The 23,738-nt window shown below is 42.6% G+C and overlaps 1 protein-coding gene across 2 annotated transcripts in view; it reads right to left on the bottom strand.

Moving 5' to 3' along the window:
- Positions 1–23,738, bottom strand: part of LOC148442123 (pantothenate kinase 3) — an 83,547-nt gene that overhangs the window by 26,824 nt on the left and 32,985 nt on the right. For both annotated transcript variants that reach the window (XM_088464213.1, XM_088464214.1), the window contains exon 6: positions 19,422–19,545. In XM_088464213.1, the coding sequence (XP_088320339.1) occupies positions 19,422–19,545 (124 nt within the window). The remainder of the gene's footprint in view (positions 1–19,421; positions 19,546–23,738) is intronic.

Raw genomic sequence — 23,738 nt, 5'->3', positions numbered from 1 at the left:
TATCCACAACACGATATTGATCCTTGTGAGTTTTGGTACGCCACCTCAAGGGATATAATAGAACTTGGGAGTGAAAATTGAATTTGACTGAATCTAAAACTCAAAGTGTATATTGGTCCATGAGCTTTTGTTTTGATCTCTTCTTTTTCCGGTTTAAACTTACCTGAGAGAAAAATAGAAACAGTGGAATCTATAAGGAAAAGGTTATCCCTGCATCAGAACGGAAGGAACATAACGGACAAATATCCATTATTTCTGGATACATGAACATTAAGTATATGTGATACGTTCAGAAAAGTCTCTATGAATATTGGTGTGACGAGTGATTTTCGTTATTTTTTATTTATATGTCTAGCGCTTTGTTTTCCACTTTATCCAATTTTTTACATATTGTGTTCTTTAAGGATTAGGTGAGCCTTGTGTGATATTGTGGGGAAGGGCTGCTTGTGGGCGCACTGTGGATTTCCGATTTACATTTGTTTAATAATATGTTTTAAACCTTGACCTTATAATGATTTGAAATAAAATTTTATATATTAATTCTCCTCTCCTTATTAGTGGCCCAGTCATCGGATTATGAAAAAACTGCAAAGTCTGTAGGATCTAGTCCTTTTTATACAGCTCCCAGATACTGCCCCCACTTGCAGGCTCCCAAAGTGCCGGGAGGTAGGCTATTTCTTGCCGGGTGGTGCACCCGTAAAAAACAGCCTGGGGAGAACACAGTGTATCAGCTGCCTTCACCCTCCCTTCAGGCTGCACCTGCTGAACCCATCACTTTGATTGGGGTTGTGGCACTGGTGGTCGTACCTGTGTGTATATGCCGTACCTGCACGTTCGCCTGAATATCCTGCTGGCTTCCCCTCAGTATCTCCCTAGGCTGTTCTTGTCGCCTGCTTCTGGACTTCCACCTGGGCTGCACTGACCGTCTCTCCCTATGCCTGCACGTGCTTTCTTTTACCAAGTGGCTTTCACAGATGATATTAGTCACGTAGCCAACAGTAGATCGAACCTCAGTTAATTCATGTCTGCCACTTGCCTACCGTTTGATGTGCTCATGTCTGGCTGAGTTATCTGTTGCACTCAGCACAAAATTGAGCTTGTTGCCACTGCAAGGTGCATAGACTGAAACTCCCTGGAAAGACCATTTACCTGTGGTGGTTTTCCTTCACTGTGGTAATTCAGTCATTCTGCGTTTCGTTGTATTATATGCTTTGCTAATTTGCTGTGTTACTGCCTGAGGATTTAGTGTCTAAAAATTCGTGAAGTGCTGATGCCCTCTAGTGATGCTTTGTATAATTACTAGACAATATTTTTATATATTTGATCTTCTGTTATCTCAGTGTGTGAATTCTAAATCTCTATATACTACATTTCATAATAAATTTGTTTTTCAATCCCTTCCTCTCTTCCACAATGTCTTCGGAACTTAATATGTACTTTAATTAAACCAGATATGATAATGCTTCCTGTTCCCTCGTTGCCTGTACAGAGTCCTTCTATGCCACATTGATAGGTGCGTGGAGAAACTAGACTTGAAACTATATATGCCGCTCTCTCCAAGGCCCGTATTTCATTAGAAGCGAAAAGCCCGGCGATAAAAGTTTAGCCGATGCAATGTTTCGCCACATTCCCAAGTATCAGCCTATTCAATTCCAGTACGTTTTCGCATGTGCGAAAACTCCACATAGGCTGAAACAGGCGAATAAGGCAGGAGAAAAGATGTGCAAAATTTCTATTTTGGTCTAAAAAAGCGGGGACTTGGTTCAGAATCCTTTGGACTATTAAGGCAAAAAAAAACCCATTGAAATACTCCCTAAAAAAGTAATGTCAATTTCTTTGGGGTGAAAATGTAAATAAGTGATGGAAAATGTGTCTAAAGTACTGGGTCAGGTATTTTGGGGGGCTGTATGGATTGAACAGGTGATTTTCGGATTGCCAGGGGCTGCAGCAGGTGTTTTTAAAAGTATTTTAAAATGCACTTTATTATTTGCCTAGCGATTCCGGAGACTGTCAGTGACAAAATTTGTGGGTCCCAGGGACCCACCACTTTAAAAAAAATAGGGTCCTAACTGACCATTTCTGGGTCCCATCATAATTTATGCGTTAGAGCTCCCCATATGCCTCTCAGACCTCCCCACATGCCACCACACATCACCACATGCCCCTAAAATGCCTATCAGATACCCCCAACAGCATCAGATTTCCTCACAAGCCCCTTAAATGCATGTTTTAATGCCTCCATGATCTTTCAGGTAATATGACTTGTCTGTTCACAAAACCCATAGTGAATAAATAGGTTTACAATATCATCCCTTTAAACTGAGACACTCAAAGATTACACAGGTTCTGTGGCTCATTAAAACCAGGTGAAATCCAGGCATGAAGTCAGCCAGTCACAGAACCTTTGTAATTAATTCATGTGGCCAGTTTTAAAGTGATAGTATGGTTGGCCTATGAATAACGCTTTAGGTAATAGACATATTTATCAAAGGATAAATCCCCGATCTTTACATATTATGCCGCACATTAATGCCCGGTCTTTACACATTATGCCACACAGCAACGCCCAGCCTTTACACATTATGCCATGCAGTAATACCCCTTACAAATTATGGCGCACATTAATGCCCTTTACACAGTATGCCACACAGCAATGCCTGTCCTTTACACATTATGCCACACATTAATGCCCTTTACACATTATGAAACACAGCCATGCCCAGCCTTTACACATTGTGCTGCACATTATAGCCCTTTACACATTATGCCACATATTAATGCCCAGCCTTTACACATTTTGTAACACAGCCATGCCCGGCGTTTACACATTATGCAGCACATTAATGCCCGGTCTTTACACATTATGCCATGCAGTAATACCCCTTACAAATGATGCCACACATTAATGTGCGGCATCACTTGTAAAGGTCATTAATGCCCTTTAGTCCCCCTATGCACTGCCCCCAGTAGTAGTCCCCTTATGCATTGCCCCCAGTAGTAGTCCCCTTATGCATTGCCCCCAGTAGTAGTAATCCCCCTATGCATTGCCCCCAGTAGTAGTCCTCCTGTGCAGTGCCACAGCAGTCCCCCTATGCAGTGCCCGCAGGAGTCCCCCTATGCAGTGCCCCCAGGAGTCCCCCCCTATGCCTCTCAGACCCCCTATGCAGTGCAGTGAAGGTAACTGCCCCCAAATAGGTGTGAGTGACCTGAGCATTAGGCCCAGGTCACTAAAAGGCAAATTGGTGGGTCAAGTACTGGGGACCCACCTATTTGCCCTTTAGTGACCTGGGCCTAATGCCCAGGTCACACACCTATTTGGGGGGGGGCATATACCTTCAATTGGGCCTAATGCCCCCTATGTAGCCCAGGCCTTGTGCCCGCCTATATACCCACGGCCTATTGCCTGAATTTATCCCATGGGCCTAGTGCCCGACAACCCTGGTGGTCTAGGGAGGGGTAAAATAAAGGTGGCCTAAGACCGCCTACCGGTACGGTGGAAGAGGCTGCGCGGGGGGAGCTTCGGTAGCTCTTTTGCTTTCCACCCCCGCAGTCCTCTCCGGTCCTCAGCTTCAGTCTTCTTCCTTCTTGATCACGCCATCTTCTGGCCTCTTGCGCGGCCGCCGGTTGCTGCGCCGCTCTTCACTTGTCTTCGGGAGGTCTTCACTCCTCCCCTCCGCCGCCGGACTGAACGCTCCCGCTCAGCAGTGTCTATTCAAGACGCAGCGAGCCACGTTTGGCTCGTTGTGTCTGCCTCCTATTGGCTGCTGGACCACAAGCCAAAAGTTCGCGGCCAGTGCCAAACCACCGCCACAGCTAGTTGGCTTCTGGGCAGCGAGCTCTGCTCAGCTCGCGCCCGGAGCCAAGCTTCTCCCGCCGCGACTGGTGGAAGGGACCAGGCGGTCCCTTCACCAGGAACCCGCTGCGGTGGCTTACCCAGCGCTGGGAACAAACACTGTCCCAGCGCCGGGCACAGACGCTGTGCCGATGCTGGGATCAGACCCTTGATCCCAGCACGGCTTTCCACAGCAGCAGCCAATGAGAGTCTGACTCTCCTTGGCTGCTCTAACAGACAGCTTTATGTCTGTCTCTGCAGGGGGGCGCGCTATGCTGCTGCCAGGTGTCAGGGATTGGCCACAGAACAGCGCGTCCCCAGGGACCCGGGTACTTTAAAAAAGTGAGTCCCCAGTGCCCGATATCGGGTAAAATACGCGCTATAGCGCATATATGCGAACACTGGACTGTCTTGGCACTACATCACCCCCTTGGATGCTGACAGCGGGGCTGGGCACTTTGATAAAGAAATCACGTGGAGTGCTGGGAGACCTCTGGATGACAGGCAAGCATTCCCACAATATATAGGGTGTCCTATACTGGTTGAGACTCTCCTCTATCAGCCCTAAACTATAAAGAAGTTGGATGCTGGTGTGTTTCTTTTAGGGGCCACACAACAATTACTAATTGTTTTCTCCTCTATATAAGAACTGCCTATCGGAATCCTCTGCATTTTTTTAGATTAATTGGCTGTTGTCCCCATCTAGTGGCGAATTTTCATTAGTACAGTTACATTCATCACTATATTGATTTATCTTTTATCCATATTCTTGTCCTCTGCTTGTGAACCTTATGACAATGAATATCGAGAAATGTGTTAAAAAAAACACCTAAACCACCTCAGAATCCAGAGACTACTAGATCCAAGTCGACAGCCTCAGCCTCTGATATCTCTTTATCCCCAACGTCATCTGGAAGAGATGACTCTATGGATACGCTGTTTGATGCTAATAAATACAGCCCTTTATCTATAGAAAAAGCCAAGGAGATCTCGAATATCATCTCACCTCTCCTAGACAAAGTTGGCCCCACTCATGGAGGCCATTACTGCGGCTACAGCCCAATTATCCCATCACAGATTAACCGAAGCTGAATATCATATCTAAGCGTTAGAGGATGATCTTCGTGAAGCCACATCATTGTTACACTTTCACAACTCTACTATTACAGCACTAAACGATAAGGTTTAAGACATCGAAAACTGAAACAGACGAAATAATTTACGTCTGATAGGTCTCCCTGAGTCTGTAAAACCCAGAGATCACCATACAGTGGTTTCTACCTGGCTTCCAGAGACTTTGACAATAACCCCCAAATCTGAACGGTTGGTTGAGAGAGCACATCGTGTGGGTCCTGATCGGCAGCAGACACAACAGTGTCCACGCCCAGTTATTTTCAAGTTATTGAATTATCCTGATAAAATGCAAATATTGGAAATCCAACAATCTGGTCTATGAAGGATCTAAATTACTTTTATTTCAAGACTTTTCTTTCCAAGTCTCCTCCAGAAGACGAGAGTTTTCGCCTGTCTCTAAAGATTTTCGAAGGGTATCCGCTTTGATTTACTCTATCCTGCCAAGCTGCATATTATACACCATGGCAAACCTTACTATCTGGACTTTCCAAATGCTGCACAAAACTTGGTGAAATCCATGGATTCCCCTTCTCAAGTCTCCGGAGATGATAATGACTGAACTACTTCAGGATAATAATAAGTATCGTATAATATTATCCACAGATAATCTTTCTAGATATTTTAGAATGATAATGACAATGTTTGGAATATTTCTTCTATTTTGGTTTCTCTCTTATGAGATATTCTGTTTCTATTGTTTGGTGGGGGGCTCTATTGCTAATTCTCAAAAATGTTCTTTTGCTAATTCTTATCTTGCTAAGTTACAAAGGTTATTGAGGTAGTTTTTTCAACTGTCTATTTGGGTACAGTTAAAATATACAATAAATGACAGATTATATACTTATTATAAATTCTCTATTATTGCAAATGTCAGGTCCTTTTTAATTTGGTACAATGATGTCACGTTATTGCATGTCTTCTCTCAGGCTTGCTCACTGGGGTGGGCTGGGGAGACCCTTTCTCTTGGTATATTTTCCCAATGTTGGAATAGGTTGATGACCAATTTACAGACACAAATATATCAATCCACAATAGTTAAACATTTCACACTAATATCCTGGGATGTAGAGGGACTGAACAGCCCGAATAAAAGATACCGGCCCAACATAGTTCTCTTGCTGGAAAAACATTGGCGCTGTACTGATCCAAACACTCTTAAAAGATACAAGGCTGAGAGAATATAGAAGTGTGTCCTATACAACCAAGACACGAGGTGTCCCCATACTATTTAGTAAATCCCTTAACTATACGGTTGAGGAGAAGGCAGACCCAGAAGGGAGATACTTGTTACTCCAAAGTAATAATTAATAACAAAACTTTCACCCTGACTAATATTTATGCTCCCCCAGGCCCCAATGCGGAATTTTTTCCAACTTATACACAACCATACTGCCTTGGGTGGAAGGTCCCCTGATTCTGGGTGGTGACCTTAATGTGGTTTTGGACCCCTCATTAGATGTCTCGGGTGGCCATAGACACGAGGGAAGAAGTCGCTCAGCCCCCTCTATCACTACTTTGCTAATAGATTCTTTAGGTTTGATTGACCCTTGGAGACATCTTCATCCAGTTTCCAGGGAATACTAATTTTTCTCAAATCCCCATAATAGTTTTTCTAGATTGAATTATTGGTTGATATCACATATCTTATTGCACAGAGTTGTGGATGCAACTCTTGAAGATATACTTATCTCCGATCACGTGCCCATTAATATACAAATACAATTAGATGTCACGAAGGTCTCATCCTACAATTGGCGCTTTCCTGACTACCGGGCCTCCTCCGTGGATTTCCAAACTATATACAGCAGACGTTTCTTAATTACACTACTGATAATCATGAACATATAGCAGACACTAATCTTTTCTGGCAGGCATCCAAACCGGTTTTGAGGGGTCACATAATTTCATATGTTGCGTCTAAGAAGAAACAATTACAGAGGAGATTCTCTCAAGCTTCCAAAGTAGTATCTACTAAATACTCGACCCTTTTGATGGATCCCTCGGAAGTGAACAGATTGTCCTATAAAGATGCTAAAGCTGTTTATGACACCTTATGTGAGAAACAAGCCAGACTGGATCTTACCTATCGTAATAAATATTTATTATCTATGCCTAAATATATTCCTTCCATTCAAACAGAATTGGGCACACTTAGCTCCAAACCAGATCAGAGTAGCGAGAAATTCTTTAACTATTTTGAGGCTTTTTATGGGGAATCTCCAGACCAATCGTCCCTGGGTAATGAATTCTTGAAAAGGGCAGATTTGACAAAATTAACAGAGGACGACAGAGATATCTTAATAGGTCCAATTGCGGATCAGGAAATAGCTACAATTATAAAAAAACTTTACCTACAGGAAAGACGCCAGGCCCAGATGGCCTGTCTGCAGCTTATTATAAACTCTGTTCCCCACAAATTCTTCCTGACCTTTCCAGCCTATTTAATATTATTATTCAAGAGAGACAGGCTCCATTGGATTTCAACATTGCACGGGTTATTTTAAGTCTAAACCCAAAGAACCCCACACTGGTCTCTTCATATAGACAGATTTCATTGTTAAACCAAGATATCACATTTTTACCAAAATATTGGCTGTAAGACTACAGCGGATTCTTCCTAAAATATTACACCCTGCTCAGACAGGTTCTCTCAGAAACCGCCACTCGGTAAATAACATTAGAACACTTACTGCAGCAATGATTAAAACTCATCAAGGTCGGGAGAAAGGCAATATAGCAATAAGTAGTGACACAGACAAAGCCTTCGACAGGGCGTCCTGGGCACACTTAAACAGGATATTTTCAGTTCAGAGCTTTGGCCCAGAATTTACCCATATTTTTAATACCTTGTATCATACACCAAAAGCTTTTCTAACAATCAACACACTCAACACTAAACCCTTTTTCTTTCCCGTGGTGCAAGACAAGGCTGCCCACTCTCTCCATTATTTAACTTGGCTCTAGACCCCCTCATTAGATCATTTTTCAAAGAAACTAGGTGGACAGGTATTACCTTGGCACAATCTGAGATCAAATGTTCCGCATTTGCGGATGATCTTTTATTATATTTTGCAGACCCTAAATTATCAATGCCATATTTGATGGAATTACTTCACTCTTTCGAACGGATATCGGGATTTAAAATCAATTACACCAAGACTGTAGCCTTGGCTTTCTTTCCTGAGGCCAAATTGGGTTGGGATCGATTTCCATTTAAATGGGCCACTGGCAATTGTATCACCTATGTAGGGGTTAGAATACCATCACATTCTACTAAGCTGTATGACGCCAATTTTTCCCCCCTTCTGTCACAGACTTTTTCGGATTTTAATAGATGGTCACATCTTATAATATCCTATTTAGGTAGAGGCCATCTTTACAAAATGATTTGTGTTCCTAGATTTCTTTATGTTTTACAAATGCTCCCGATAATACCATCCAAAACAGACTTGGCAACATTAAATAGAACATTGACAAGATGTATATGGGCAGGTAAATGCCCTAGAGTGTATCTTTGTTTATATTTCAGCAAAAATGGGATATGGGAGGTATTAATTTACCGTGTCTACTTATGTTCTGGCTGCAAATTATAGAGTGGCGCTTGACTGGATTGGGGGCTCGGATAGCTATATGAAACGGCAGGTAGAACAAGCATTTATCCCTAACTGCAATTTGACTTCCTTGCTGCACACCTCCTCAATTTCTTTTCCGACTTCGATAAAGGGAAATCCTGATACAATCTACGTGCATGGCATGGAGATTATTTAGATCCAATCTCAAAGTATCAAAGATGCAATTATTTTTTTTACCATTGTGGGGTAACCCGAATTTCGCTCCGAATGAAACTTCAATTTTCGAGGTTTGGCACGATGCAGGATTATGTTATGTATATCAATTTTTAAATATTGATAATATGTCACCTATTTCTCACTCACAATTACAGGGTAAATTTCCCCTCCTTTCCATACAAGCAGTAAGCTATGCTCAAAAAATATTTCAAGGCTTAAATTTAGATCAGCTCTGTTCCCTAGATAGAATATTACTTTTTAAACCTAAGGATCCTCTGGTCTACTTCCTCTATATATGCATATTCTCGCCCTATCCTTAATATAGAAACTGGCTCAATGGGTTTATTGAAAAGGAAAATAGACTTCCCTGATCTTTCCATGAAAGATATTTTGGAAGCTTATTCAAAGCTCAATAGGTGTTTGTTTTCGTCCTCATACTGAAATGCATCAAAACATTATATACAGAACCTATTTTACCCCAAAATTAAAATATATTATAGGAGATGCGGTAGATTACAAATGTGGGACCAAGATTACATTGTTAATTTTTTGAAGATAAGATTCGAAATCACTGAAGAGTGGGTTTTTTGGGGTGTCTGTCACGGGATGCAATCGGTAAGCCAGCCGGCTTCCCGACTGCATTATCCCGGCGGGGGTTAAATGACAGACGTCTAAATCTAGACGCCTGTCTTTTTCCCGACGCCGGGAGACCGGCGCCTGGCATCCCGATCGAAGGGATGCCGGGCGCCGCCAGCGGACAGCCGCAGGGGGGGGAGGGTTAAGTTTAGGGCTCTCGGGGGGGACTTAGGGTTAGGCACCACCCTGGGAGGGTTAGGCACCCCCGGGGGGACGTTAGGGTTAGGCACCCCCCCGGTGGACTTAGATTTAGGCAGCAGGGAAGGGGGAGGTTAGGGTTAGGCACCCCTAAGGAAGGTTAGGTTAGTAGATACTTACCTTAGGACGATCGGGATTTCCGCTGCCGGGATCTCTGCTTTTGTCTGCCTGACGCTGCCGGGATTCGAACTACCAGCCATCCGGCCGCCGGTATATCATACCGCTTTCGTCTGTCACAATGGTGGTGATAATCTAACAAGGGGCAACCGCATATTACTTATCAAATTGGCAGCAGCTGCCAAAAAGGTTATTTTAACACAGTGGATTCAACTGCTCCCATTCCTATACATTTATTTCACACCAAATTTGCCTTCTTATTCTTTATGGATTGGACAGAAGCTTTGTTACATAAAGATAAAAAATTTTTGGGAAAACTGGCTTCCTTATGTCCATACAATTTCGGATGTACTGAAAGAAGCATTAAGAAAATGTTTTGGTTTAACGGAATGGTACAATTTTAAAATTCTAGTCTCTGGTATACCTTTTTGAGTGATGCGGTTGGGCCTATGACCGAATTTTCTATGTGCGAATTATATACACATTATATATATATATATATATATATATATAATTTAATAATTTGTATTCGTATGTTTGTGGGATGTCGGAAATCTTGAGACAATTATTTCTACCTCACTTTGTATCTGTTTTTGTATTCATTTGTCAATAAAATTGTTTTGAAAAAAAAAAAAACACACTTTATTAAATACAAAAATACACTAGTACCCATTTTAATGTACCCCAAATTTAACTACAACAATTATTTTTCACAATAGAAATTGCTTTCTCTCATTTTTCAACACTAATGCAAAAGTGCATATAATAGCCCTTTGACTCACTTTAGGGACACAAAATACTTTTATTATTACACTTATATATTGATTACCAGGGTCAGTTAGGCTTTTTTTGGGGATAGACTTATTTCCCCCCAAAAAAGTCCTTTTCGTTAGATTCGACATTCGCACGTCCGCATTTTTCACCTGTTTTGCAATGTATAGGCCGAAAAGCGGGAGCGTGCATTGTGAAAGTATGCAATAACTTCACGTACAAACAGGCAAAAATATTGCATTAGCAAATGCTTTTTGCCAGCCGCAACTTTTCACCTCTAATTCACTCCGATCCTAAAATGGAATCAGCAAATTTTGTAACCACAGTCGTTGATGGTCTTGGCAGTCTGGGAGTCCCGGCCACTATTCCCCAGGAATTTTGTACTCAGTAGGCCAAAATACCTTCATCCCTGATAGAGGTTGATATTCTCCATTCTCAGCAAAACCAGACTACTTTAAACTCATAATGACCTTGAGATCTCCTGTAGAGTCACAATTAGCTCAGACTATTGGTATGGAATTATCTTCTGCCCTGGATGTAGCGGCTGACAGACAGATTCCCCATTTTGACAATGTTTTTCACCTGTGCCCGATGGTCTAAGAGTTGCAGACATTCCCTGGCTTGTAAAAGTGTTTTTCTTTTTAAATTGGGATTACACCACCTTTTCCAAAGTTCACTTTAAAACTAGCTCCTTCTCAGTGACTTCCAATACAGGTCTTGTCGCCGAACATCCACGTAGATTTTTCCTTGTCTGCCCGACTCAAAAATGAAGTTATGGCAGATAACTCCTTTTCTTCGAGGTCCATAGGGTCCACAGGGATACCATGGGGGATATTATGGTTGGAAGACCAGGTACCAAAAAGTTAAAGGTTCAGCTTCCAGGATGCCTTGGGTCCTCCTCCATATATACCCCGCCCCTAGCCATAGGACTTCAGTTTAGTTAACAAGCCTCAAGTCAGGAGAAAGAAATAGGAGAAGGGAGAGCAATCGTACACCAGAAATACTCTTATACAAGATGAGGGAATCTGACTGAAAGAAAAAATAACCCAATGAAGCCAGGTACATGAGGGTGGGTGCCCTGTGGACCTTGAAAAAAAAGAGTTATCTAGGCAAGTCTACCATAACACTGATTTTCTTCTTCGGGGTCCATAGGGATACCATGGGGATGTCCTAAAGCAGTTCCCCTAAGGTGGGGGAAGCTCCTGAGCAGAAAGGAGAACTCGTCGCCCCCAAGGTAGCATCCTAAGAGGCAAAAGTATCAAGGGCATAGAATCTAAGAACAGTGTTGACAGAATACCATGTACTATATAAGCCAAAAGAGGAAAACAAACGGCACATGTAGTGTGTAATAGATACATACATCTCTATTATGGTGATTAATCTAAAAAAATATTTTATGCAAAAAAGGAGAGTCGTGTGAGTATCCTATATCTTTTAAAATACACAAATTTAATAAACAATAAAAATGTATACAATGTCAATTAATATCAACAAGCATGAGGTTGCTAATTAACATCAGCATTAGATATAAAGGGTATATCGTTTTTCTCAGAGGCTAAAAACCCAGAGACTCGTTTCAATCACTGTGCATGGTAGTAATATGATAAAGTTCCATACGATATGTATATTTATCAGTACCACTCTTTAGGTATGTGGGAGAAACAGATGGAGGCAGATGTCCAAAACGGGTTGATAATATCCTGAAGTCTGTGCAGTCCCTTTGGTCTTGCAATCCCAAAATAACACAATGTGTCCAGAACTGCTTCAGCATGAAAAATCCGGTATTAATGCAACAAATGAAAGTCCAAAAATAAATAAACACAGTCCAGTGTAAACTCCAGTGTGGGAAACCTCTAACCTTTCAGCATCTGACAGAAGACCACGTGGCTGTATTGCACAATTGTTTCGCAGAGCACCACTACTAGATGCCCACAATAGCCCTACAGAGTAGAATGTGCTGTCACCGTGCTTGGAACAGGGAGATCAGCCTGTGTGTACACCTGAGAGAGAGTCATGCGTAGCCATCTCGACAGAGTCTGCTTGTTAGCTGGCCATCCTCGTTTGTGAAAACCATATAATACAAAAAGAGCACCTGATTTTCTATCAGAGTTTGTCCGCTCCACATATATACGGAGAGCACGAACTACATACAGGGAGGCTTCACCTACAGAAAGATCTGGAGCCTGAAAAGCTGGAACAACAATTTCTTCATTTACATGAAAATGGGACACTACTTTAGGAAGGTAGCCCTCCCTTGTACGAGTTACAGCTTTATCCTGGTGAAAAATAAAAAATGGGGAGCGACAAGATAGCGCTGCCAAATCAGAGACTCTGCAAACAGAAGAGAGCGGGAAGAAAAGAAGAATTCTCTGAGAACTCTTGGGAGGAGAGAAATTGGAGGACAGAGATACGCCAGCTTGAAGTCCCATCTTACCGCCAGTGCGCCCACGAAAGGCTGCTGATGGCTCTCTGGACATGGACCCGTAGGTGGGGACACTGTAGTTGTGGCGTGATGCCATGAGATCTATATTTGGTAGACCCCATTTGTTTACCAGGAGCTGAAACACTCTCCAGCGTGTATGTCCTGGCGACTTAGGAAGTCTGCATCCCAATTGAATGCTCCCGGGGGGAATATTGCATAGATGGCCAGAAGATGACATTCTACCCAAACCAGAACCTTTGTCATCTCTTTCATGGCTGCATAACTTCTTGTGCCTTCCAGATGATTGAGGTAGGCCACTGTAGTCGCGTTGTCGGACTGGATCTGGATCGGCCTGCCCTGGAGCAGGTCCTGTGCCATGACAGATGCCTTGTATACTGTTCACAGTTCCAGAATGTTTATTGGAAGATGACTTCCTGATTTGTACATCTTCCATGAAAGGTGTGATCACCTGTCACAACCCCCCATCCGCAAAGACTGGCGCCCGTGGTGAGAAGCACCCAATTTGTAATTCAGAATGGGTGCCCTTTGTTTAGATGGTCCTTTCTCAGGCATCACAGGAGGGAGTGACGAGCCTCTGAAGTGAGAAGGATCCTCTGGGACTTTATTAGATGATGCTGTCCGTATTCCACCTGGACAGAATACATTTTTGCAGAGGCATGGAATGGAACTGAGCATGTCCAACCATGTTGAAGGTGGATACCATTGATCCCAGGACCTGCATCTCCAAGAGAATGAATATTCTTTGCTTGCGAAGAAGCTTGCAAATTTGCAATGATAGGGCCGCAATCTTGTCCTCTGGCAGAAACACCCTTTATGCCTGCGAATCCAGAAACACTCCCAGATGTACCAGCTGCTGCGTTGGAGAAAGTGATTATTTCTTTAAATTGGTTATCAAGCCGTGCCTTTGTAGGCAGACTATAGTCACTTGAAGATGGTTTTGTAAGACAACCGAAGTCTGTGCCAATATCAGAAGGTCGTCCAGAATGGCAGAATTCTGACTCCCTGACGTCTGAGATAGGCAGTCACAACTGCAATTATTTTGGTAAATACTCAGGGAGCCATACAGTAGATAGGCCAAAAGGGTAGAGCCTGAAATTGGTAATGTTGCTGAAGGACAGCAAACCGTAAATATTGTTGGTGGAATGGAATAATAGGAACATGCAGATATGCATCCTGAATGTCCAGGGAAACCATGTAATCCCCCGGCTCCATTGACAAAATAATTGACCGAAGAGTTTCCATACGAAACTTGGGTACATGGATAAACCTGTTGAGGGTTTTTAGATTTAGTATAGGGCGATAGGCCCCATCCTGTTTCTGAACCAGAAATAGATTGGAATAATAACCCCTTCCCGTTTACGACACAGGAACCGGGATTATTACCCCTGCCTGCAGCAGGGAGTGAATGGCTTCCTGAATGGCTAAGGCCTTGACCGCATCTGATGGAGAATTTGTGCAAAAATCTTCTGGGGAGGATGCCTCCTGAAAGTGAGGGCATACCAGAGAGACCACTTTCCGGATACAGGCATCTGTTGTTGTTTGATGCCAATAATTCGCAAACTGAAGTCGGCCTCCCACCCTAGGATTCCCCAGGAGGAGGCCCACTCCATCAGGCCAAGGGTTTGTCATCCGGTTTGTCTTGCCGGCCAGACCTCTTTAGTTTGTCGCCTTGTTGTTTTGCGAAAACTAGTCGGTTTAGAGGAATACTGTTCTCTTGCTCATCCCTGAGGAAGGAAAGAACTGAAAAGAAACCTGCTTAGACTTTATAGCCGTGGATGGTAGACCTGCTGATTTAGAAGCCGCCAAAGTAGCTATTATCTTATCCAACTCTGCTCCAAAAAGTACCTTTCCATAGAAAGGCATAGAAAGGTAAGACTGCCAGCGCCCTCTTTGATCCTGTATCAGCCTTCCAGGATCTTAAACAGATGGCCCTGCGTGCCACTATTGAAGCTGCTGATGCTTTAGAAGCCAAAATCCCAGCATCTACAGCAGCTCCTCCTAGACAGGAAGCTGCTTCCTGCATGTGGGAGATATACATCATCTGTTCTCTGGTAGAGAATCTTCCAATGCCCCCCATCCATTATTCAACAGCTTTGGCTACCCAGGCTCCAGCCATAGCTGGATGAGAAACAGCTCCAGATGATGAAAATATTGCCTTAAGACAGGCTTACATTTTTCTATCTGTGGAATCCTTCAGAGAGGATGCCAACAGAATTGGCAATGTAGCATTTCTGATTAAATACGTTACACGAGCATCCACAGTAGGGGGTACCTCCCTCTTAGTACATAAGGAAACTGGAAAAGGATACAACAATGTTATTCTTTAATTCACATAAAATAGTTTGTCCGGGTTACCCCATGCCTCATCCATAAGCTCAGCGAGCTGTTCAGATACAAGAAACTCAGTTTTAGCCACCTTCCGTTGATGATAAACATTGGAGCCTTCTTACTATGAACCTGTGCATCATCCTGAATATCTAGGACTGCTTCAACTGCCTTCACTAAAGAAGCAACATCCGCTGTGGACGGATGATCCTCCTCCCTCGAGAGGAAATCCTCTGATGATGCGTCTGAATCCATATATTAGGCAGACTGAAAAAAATAACTTGCGCTTAGGCGCCTCAGTTATTACTGGTCTGTTATCAACATTAGATGGTGCCATACATGACTAGGATGCATAGGAGGTGCAAACATAGCATACTGTGGACACCCCATCCAAGAAGGAGGCCCGCTCCATCAGGCCGAGGGTTTGTCATCCGGTTTGTCTTGCCGGGCCAGACCTCTTTAGTTTGTCGCCTTGTTTTTTTTTTTTTAAAACTAGTCGGTTTAGAGGCACAGCCGTATGATCCACAACCCGCTTCATTACCTGGGAAAAAGAGGAGACCCAAGATGGGTCTTGTCCAGAGACAGGTAAACCATACTGGTGAGGTGGCTCTTTATAACAGACAACACACAAACCATCCTTTACATCCTGAGGGGATACATAAGCCATACATGATTTACATGAAACCAGCACAGGTGGCTCCCTCTCCTGTTTCTCTTTATCTTTTGACATGTTCAATAAAGGCAATGGATTGCAATGTTATGTGACAGCCTTCACAAAATCTTAATGAATGAAGTACTCAGAGAAAAACCTCCACACCAGAGGATGGAGAGAAAAAACAGTGATTGTTATAATTGACGGACAGAAATAAAAGACAGTGTCAATACAGCAGATAGCAACAGTCACATACAATGCACATGTAATATAATTACAATCGACTCTAGATCATCTACACAAAACACAAAAGGAGTGGTAGGATATAAAGTACTATATACCTGAACCAAGGGAGAGGTATACAGGGAGACTGACCCAAACTCTGAGACCAACAGCTACAAAGCGCACTTAGCGTGGACCGTGAGCGTCTCAAATAAATGTGGAGGGTGGGCAGAGCAACAAAGTTACGCAAAACCCTTCGTAGGGACTGCGTCTGGGTTGGGGGAGGAGCTGCCAGGGAGCGCTTACCTCCCCTAAGCTGCACTAACCAGCCGGGTACGCTGGCCTCGTGGCAGCAGAAGCGTCTGCTGCCGATCCCCACCATCAAACGGTAAGGCCCCGATGGTGTAGTGAAGACTAGGACAATCCTGGATCCTGACTGCAGTGGCTTCTGGTGTGTCTCTAACACCAAAAGCAAGGACTGCCACGCACGATTCCCCGTAAGCGAGGAATCACCTTACCCGACATCTCCATGCGTCCGGTTTACAGCATTGCTGCTAGCAAGCTCAGCCGCGACCCGCCTGAATCACCAGCCCAGTTACTGATGTTGCAGCCTGGCGGAGGTAAATGGAGTCACAGTACATGCGCCTTAATTCCGATGCTTAGTACTGCCAACCCAAAAACTCAAAAATAAAAAATAATAAAATCTTAGGACTGCCTGAGCAGTCCCGTTACAAAAGGTGTGTGTTGATCCTGCCGCACCAAACGAACAACTGAAGTCCTAAGGCTAAAGGCGGGGTATATATGGAGGACGACTCGAGACATCTTGGGAGCTGAAGCTTTAACTGTTTGGTGACTGGTCTTCCAACCATAATATCCCCCATGGTATCCCGGTTAATCCCTACGGACTTTGAAGAAGAAATACAGGTTTTTTATAATGGTTAACTTCCATTTTGTTTACACCATTGTGGTCAATTATTTGTTCGGTCTTATGGTGCGTACACATGGGACGATTTTCTCCCCGAAACGAAATCGGCTCAGTGTTGTTAACGACACTGAGCACAAACACTGAACAAAATCAAGAACGATTTTGTTCAGTGGCGGACTCCCTCCCTCATCCCCGAACATGTTCAACCTGACATTATTGTCAGGTTGGACAGAAGGTTCGGGCGATGAACGGCAACTACCAACTACAAATGGGAGCGCGCATTGGTAGTTATCGTTCATCGTTTTGGTGCTGAAACTGGACAATATTTTGGATGACTGAACGATAACGACATCGTTATCGTTCAGTCCTCCAAAAAAATCGACCCGTGTGTACACAACTTTAGATTGCGGTCTACGGTCGTTTTCAGACCCTAAATTAGGCTTATGGAATAGTTTACTGCCATTTATATTACCTTACAGCCATGGGAACTTCATTACATTTCACGCTGTCTACTTTTTTAAGTTCTAGCATATTTTAATTGCAATAGATTTGCCCTTCCTATAGGAAACCTATTTTTTGCTTGGTTATAACACTTTGCTTTTTGTTACAGTAAGTTACTTAATAGCAACACAATGTTTTTATTTGTTTCTTTTTTCTTTGCTTAGAATTTTAACGTAATTTTACTATTTGTTTGGCTTTCCCTCTCTCACTTTGTTATGTTTCCCTTCCCTTGTGTTTATTTGCTCCGATATTGTTTTTCTTTATTAACATTTTTATTTCTAAAATTTTACCTGGACTATTTTAACTCTTTCACTGTAATGTTTTGCATTCTCCCTTCTGCCCGTAGTTTGGATTGGTAACTTTACGGTCAAATTTTCACTTAACTGTTCGTTCATATAATGTCTGGTACTCTCTGGTATCCTATCCAGAGATGGTACTGTTTGTTTAGATAGGAAAATTAAGAAAATTGCTTGAGGCATAGACATGTTTCATGTTAACACTGTGGCCCTGGTTATTACCTCGGTTAAACTTTGTAAAATAATCTTTTGCTTCCAGTGTTGCCCTTGTCTCGTATGGATGCACCTCTGTTTTCTCTATATTATATCACTCGCTTGTACTCTCGACTTTATATTCATGTCTGATATGTGATATGACTTGTCTATTACAATTGTTTTTCAATAAAAATATATTTTTTTAAAACTCCTTCTTGAGCTGGATAAATCTCTTACAGCCTTCATAGCCCTGTACAATGCTGCTTGATCCATAGGTAACAAGGCAGCACTATAAAGAAGCCAAAGGATATAGAGAAATTGGATATTGTCCTTTCCTCCTAAAGTCACCTACACATAGGACGATCATTCCACTTGACCAAAACTGTGGGTGGCCAAGTCTGATTAGATCTAACAGTCTAACTCACAGACTGAACACTTCTAGTTTCACTGCCACCTGTTCCCATACTTGGAAGATGGCCTCACACAGAGGCCATTACTAGTGATCTGACAACCAAATTTTTTGCAATACCTGATCACGTTCAATTTTCATAGAATCATTATCTGGTGTTCTTTTGAAGCTAAGACCAGCAGAAGGGTAAGCAAACTTACACTGAATGCCGCGTCCCTACTGTGTATTCGGTTCAGCTCATGTGACAGGAGCAGCATATTTAGTTGAATGTAATGCACTATACATATTTCAGAATGTGTCCCTACAAAAGTATAATTTGACACTGTTGTACAGTACACACACAACTACAATACATCCCCTAAGTGAATCGTATATATATTAACATTTCATAAATGTCCTTACTGTGGACTATAAATTATTTTCAATAATAAGACCTGATTCAGAGATGGTCACAGTTAATACCGCTGCTGCATCCTTGTATGCAGCGGCTGTGCTAAAATATGCTAAAGCTGCAGAAGACGTATGGAGTTAAAAGACGCCCACTGCCGGTTTCTGTGATTTGCTGCTACACCTGAGGATGCATCATCGGATCAACTGTGTAACCACTGGACATCTAAGTAACCCTCAAGATGTCTGGTTAAATCACGCAGCTGGGGTCAGTGAAGCGGACCCAACGACAAAGCCACTGGCTTTGGCACGCCCATAAAACATGCCCCCTTTTTCTGTGACACTTACTGTCGCTGTCCCTAAACGCCAGTAGCATTTCAATCATGCTTCTGCATTTGGGGCACTACGACCGACAATGCAGCCAGAGATCTGAACATGCACAGTGCTGCTTCTGCGCCTATCTAAAAACATTGGAGATGCGCATAAACATCATGTTAAGGTACATCTTTGAATTAGGTCCAGTAAAACATCTCACAAATTTTTTTTTTTTTTAAATGTCGTTTTCAATCCCTTCAGAAACTATATCTTACCTCATTGACTGCACACATTCGTGCTATTGAGCCAATGTTATTGGTTATGGTTACCAATGTAGCACGAGCCAGATCTTCTTTAGTAACGGATTCCCGTTTATCTTTGTAGATCATGTTCCCAAAACTATGAAAACAAAGAGGAGATCTCAAATATAATATACTCAGGAAAAATTGAAGGTCATCAAAACAGCTAAATTGAAGGAGAAAAAAGGCGATCGAGAGAGAGAAAAAAGGCGAGCGACAGAGAGAGAAAAAAGGCGAGAGAGCGCGCGCGAGTGATGGGATTTTGGTACTTACCAGTAAATCCTTTTCTCTGATTCCACAGGGGACACTGGAAACTTAGTACATTGGGGTATAGAGAAGTAGATATGGAGCTGGCACTTTAAATAATTTAGAAGTCTGAAGCTCCTCCCCCTCTATGCCCCACGAGCCCCTCAGTTTAGAAAAAAGAAGACCGAGAGGAGCAAAGAGAAGCTAAAATCACAACAAAACCATACAAACACACGGAACCAATCAAACAGGCAGGCGAAGAGCGCTGAGGTGGGCGTCCAGTGTCCCCTGTGGAATCAGAGAAAACGATTTACCGTTAAGTACCAAAATCCCATTTTCTCTTTCATTCACTAGGGGACACCGGAGACGTCCCAAAGTTTTCCCCACAGGCGGGAGCGCTCTGAGGAGCCTGCAGAACAAGGTGGCCAAAGCGTGAAGCTGAAGCAGCAAATGTGTCAAACCGATAAAAAAATCACAAAAAAGGTATGTACTGAGGACCAAGTAGCCGCACAGCACAATTGCATGGTGGAGGCACCCCGACGTGCCACCCATGACGTACCCACAGAGCGCGTGGAATGCACTGAAATAGACGGATGAGGTAGCCTATTGCTACCAATATAAGCCTGTCGTATAGTCAGCTGAATCCACCTTGCCAACGTCTGTTTTGATGCCGCCCAACCCCTTCTGAACAGCATCAGTTCAAAGCAAAGCAAATCAGTCTTGCGGAAAGACGCCGTCCAAGACACATAGAAATGGAAGGCTCTAACCACATCCAGAGTTCAGGATACTCTGCAGTCCTATAGGTTGTACGAAGCATTAGCACGTCAATCAATAGGGACAGCCATCAACAACACAAGAGACACAACAAATATAAAGAACACAAAATGGGGAGAGATTTTTTTTTTAGAACAAGAAGCAGGCCACCAGCCCTGCGAAACATACAGAAAAGAAAGCAGGACACACTAGAAGGGAAGTCAGAGGAGGAAGAAGGATCAACAAAAAAATTAAAAAGACACAAGTAGGGAATAAGAAAGGTGGCATTATCAATTTGAGCAACATCACACTAAGCAAAACACTCCTAAACAAAGGGATCAAGTTTGCACCCACTGCCAAGATAGATACATTTCAAGTCTATTTAGATACACATAAATTTGTAAGGAAACTCACTCTAGCAAAGTACTATCACAGTCAACCCAACATCAAAAACATGGAGGAACACAAGTACAAACATACAGATCTGAAACCTAAATCGAGCTTTTACCCCCAACACTTAAAGGGACACTTGATAGACACTTTCGAAAAATTAGTCAATAGACATATAGACAAGATCAAAGATAATGACACTAGGAGAACGAATATTACCAGAGCAGAAAAACAGGCACTAAAACAACTAAATGAGAACAAACAATTATAAAACCAACAGACAAAGGAGGGAGCATTGTCCTACTCAACACTGCAGACTACAACAAATAATCTGAAAGGATGCTAGGAGACAATACAACCTATGAATGACTGACGCATGACCCAACAACACGATACCATAACATCTTAACCAAAATACTACAGGAAGGAATAGACAAGGGCATACTATCAAAGAAGGAACATGAATATCTTAACAACAAACACTACATCACCCCTGTATTTTATTACTTACCTAAAGTGCACAAAGACAAAGAGACCTCCAGGACGACCAATCTTATCAGGGATAGAATCCATATCTTCCAACTTATCTAGGTACATAGACACCTTCTTACAACCCCTTGTTTCAGAACAGAAATCACATCTCAAGTATACAACATATATACTAAGGACCCTCAAGGACATTTAATGGGAGAAAGACCAATGGCTGTGCATGAGTGACGTCACGTCCCTGTACACTATAATAAACCATGAACAAGGGATAGAATCCGTACGATATTACCTAACCAAAGACACAATACCAATAGAACAGATCAAATTCATCTTACAAGCTATTAATTACATCCTAAAACACAACTATTTTTGGTTTGAGGGACAGTACTTCCGTCAAACAACCGACACCGCGATGGGGACTAGATATGTGCCGAGCTACACAAATTTATTCATGAGCTCATGGTAAGACCAAAACATCTGGTCAGGCCACATGTACAGCGCAAATCTAGTCCTCTGGAAAAGGTTCATAGACGACATTCTGTTTATATAGAAAGGGGATGAGGCATTATTGTAAATTTTCTGGATATCACACTCTACATAGACTGGATGATGAGATACACACGAAAACATTTAAGAAACCTGTAGATGTTAATAATTTTATTCAATCAGACAGCGGACACCACAGAAACTGGTTACATAACATACCAGTGGGTCAATTCACAAGGATAAGATGAAATTGTTCCCACTTGGAACAATACCAAACCCAAGGTCAAGAATTAAAGATGAAATTTCTAGAAAAAAACTACAACTCAGAATTAGTAGATGAAGCTGATCACACAATGGAGGGGGCAGAAAGAGAAACATTACTCAAATACAAACAAAAAGGGGAGGAGATGACTAACCCCTACAAGATTGACTTCATAACCCAATACAACCAGGACACAAACAAACTGAAACATTATAGGGAAACACTGGCACATATTATTAGAAAATGAAATTTTGGCAGATATACTACCGGATCACCCCAAGATAATATACAAAAAAGCGAAAGATTTGAAACAAAAATTAGTGAGGAATCACAAGACAGATACAGTAATCCAAACTACCCGACATCAAACAAAAGTGAAAGCAGGTTTTTATGAATGTGGAAACTGCCAATATTGTAGAAACAGCCACATCACTACCAAAAGAGTAGAGACATTGCAATCAAATGAAACAAGGACAACATATAAAATCAACCACCACATCACTTGCAACAGCACTGGAGTCATACACATGGCAGTATGCCCTTGCAGCATGCAATATATAGGACGTAGTACCAGAAAACTAAGCGCAAGAAGGTCCGAACATATCAGAAACATAAAAAAAGTTCTGGACACACAATTTGGCACTGCATTTCAAGGAGGCACACAATCAGGACCCAAAAGGATCAAAATTTGTAGGATTATGTACCATTGAGAAGAATTGGAGAGGTGGGGATTTTGAAAAGATTATGAACCAGATTCAGACCACATGGATTAAACGTGGAGAATGAAATAAAAGCGGTCATCAATAAGGAATAAGCACACACAGCAGCCATATACATGAATAAGGGAAAGAGTGGCAATACCCCACCAAGACAAGACCTAATCACACATATAACCCATTTTATCATCCCATATATGCAACAGGAAGATTGGGATTCCATCATGGCGGGATTAACATTATGCATATTATCCCACAAGGTCATCATTGGCTAACACCTAACACAATCAGTTAGTGTTAATTGGAAAGGCACAGGAGGATGGAGCCGTATTTGAACATCATAACTTAGACATGTACTTAAACATGCCCATCACACTTTAAGATAGACGTTTCCCTGAACTAAGATGGCCACTGTTCAATACACTTCCCTTCACAAAGATGGCCTCCATGCATCATATGCCCACTGCAACATGGCCGCCACCTATAACGTCAGATACGCCACACACAAGATGGTGTTGATCAGGACCTCCCTATATATAGGGACACCACACATAAGATGGTGCACACTTTACTCCCTGAGGAAGGCCCGAAAGGCTGATACACGTCGGAGATAACGCCACTAGACTTCCAACTTAAGTACCAGAGACTACTATCACCCTAATAAGGAATCCAAAGTCTCCTCGCACTATCCGCGAGTTGAGCCGCTGTACGCACTGCTGAGCCTGGGTGCCACGTGATCTAGCGAGATCGTGACACCAGGAAGTATCGCAGGACACAGTGTGGACTGCATCCTTTAGACGCAGGACATCGGAGACCGGGAGGACACTGAAGACAGAAGGTACACCCGGAGGTGTACTGAAAGAACGCTGAGGGTAAGTAGGTGCACCTGGGGGTAACAGGGCGCCGCCCCGCCAGACACCACTTACACACCTCGTGTATATAGACTCTCAC

Source organism: Taudactylus pleione, unplaced genomic scaffold (assembly GCF_031769625.1).
Source record: "Taudactylus pleione unplaced genomic scaffold, aTauple2 ptg001609l, whole genome shotgun sequence".
Taxonomy (NCBI): domain Eukaryota; kingdom Metazoa; phylum Chordata; class Amphibia; order Anura; family Myobatrachidae; genus Taudactylus; species Taudactylus pleione.
This window is presented reverse-complemented; position numbering and strand designations above follow the sequence as displayed.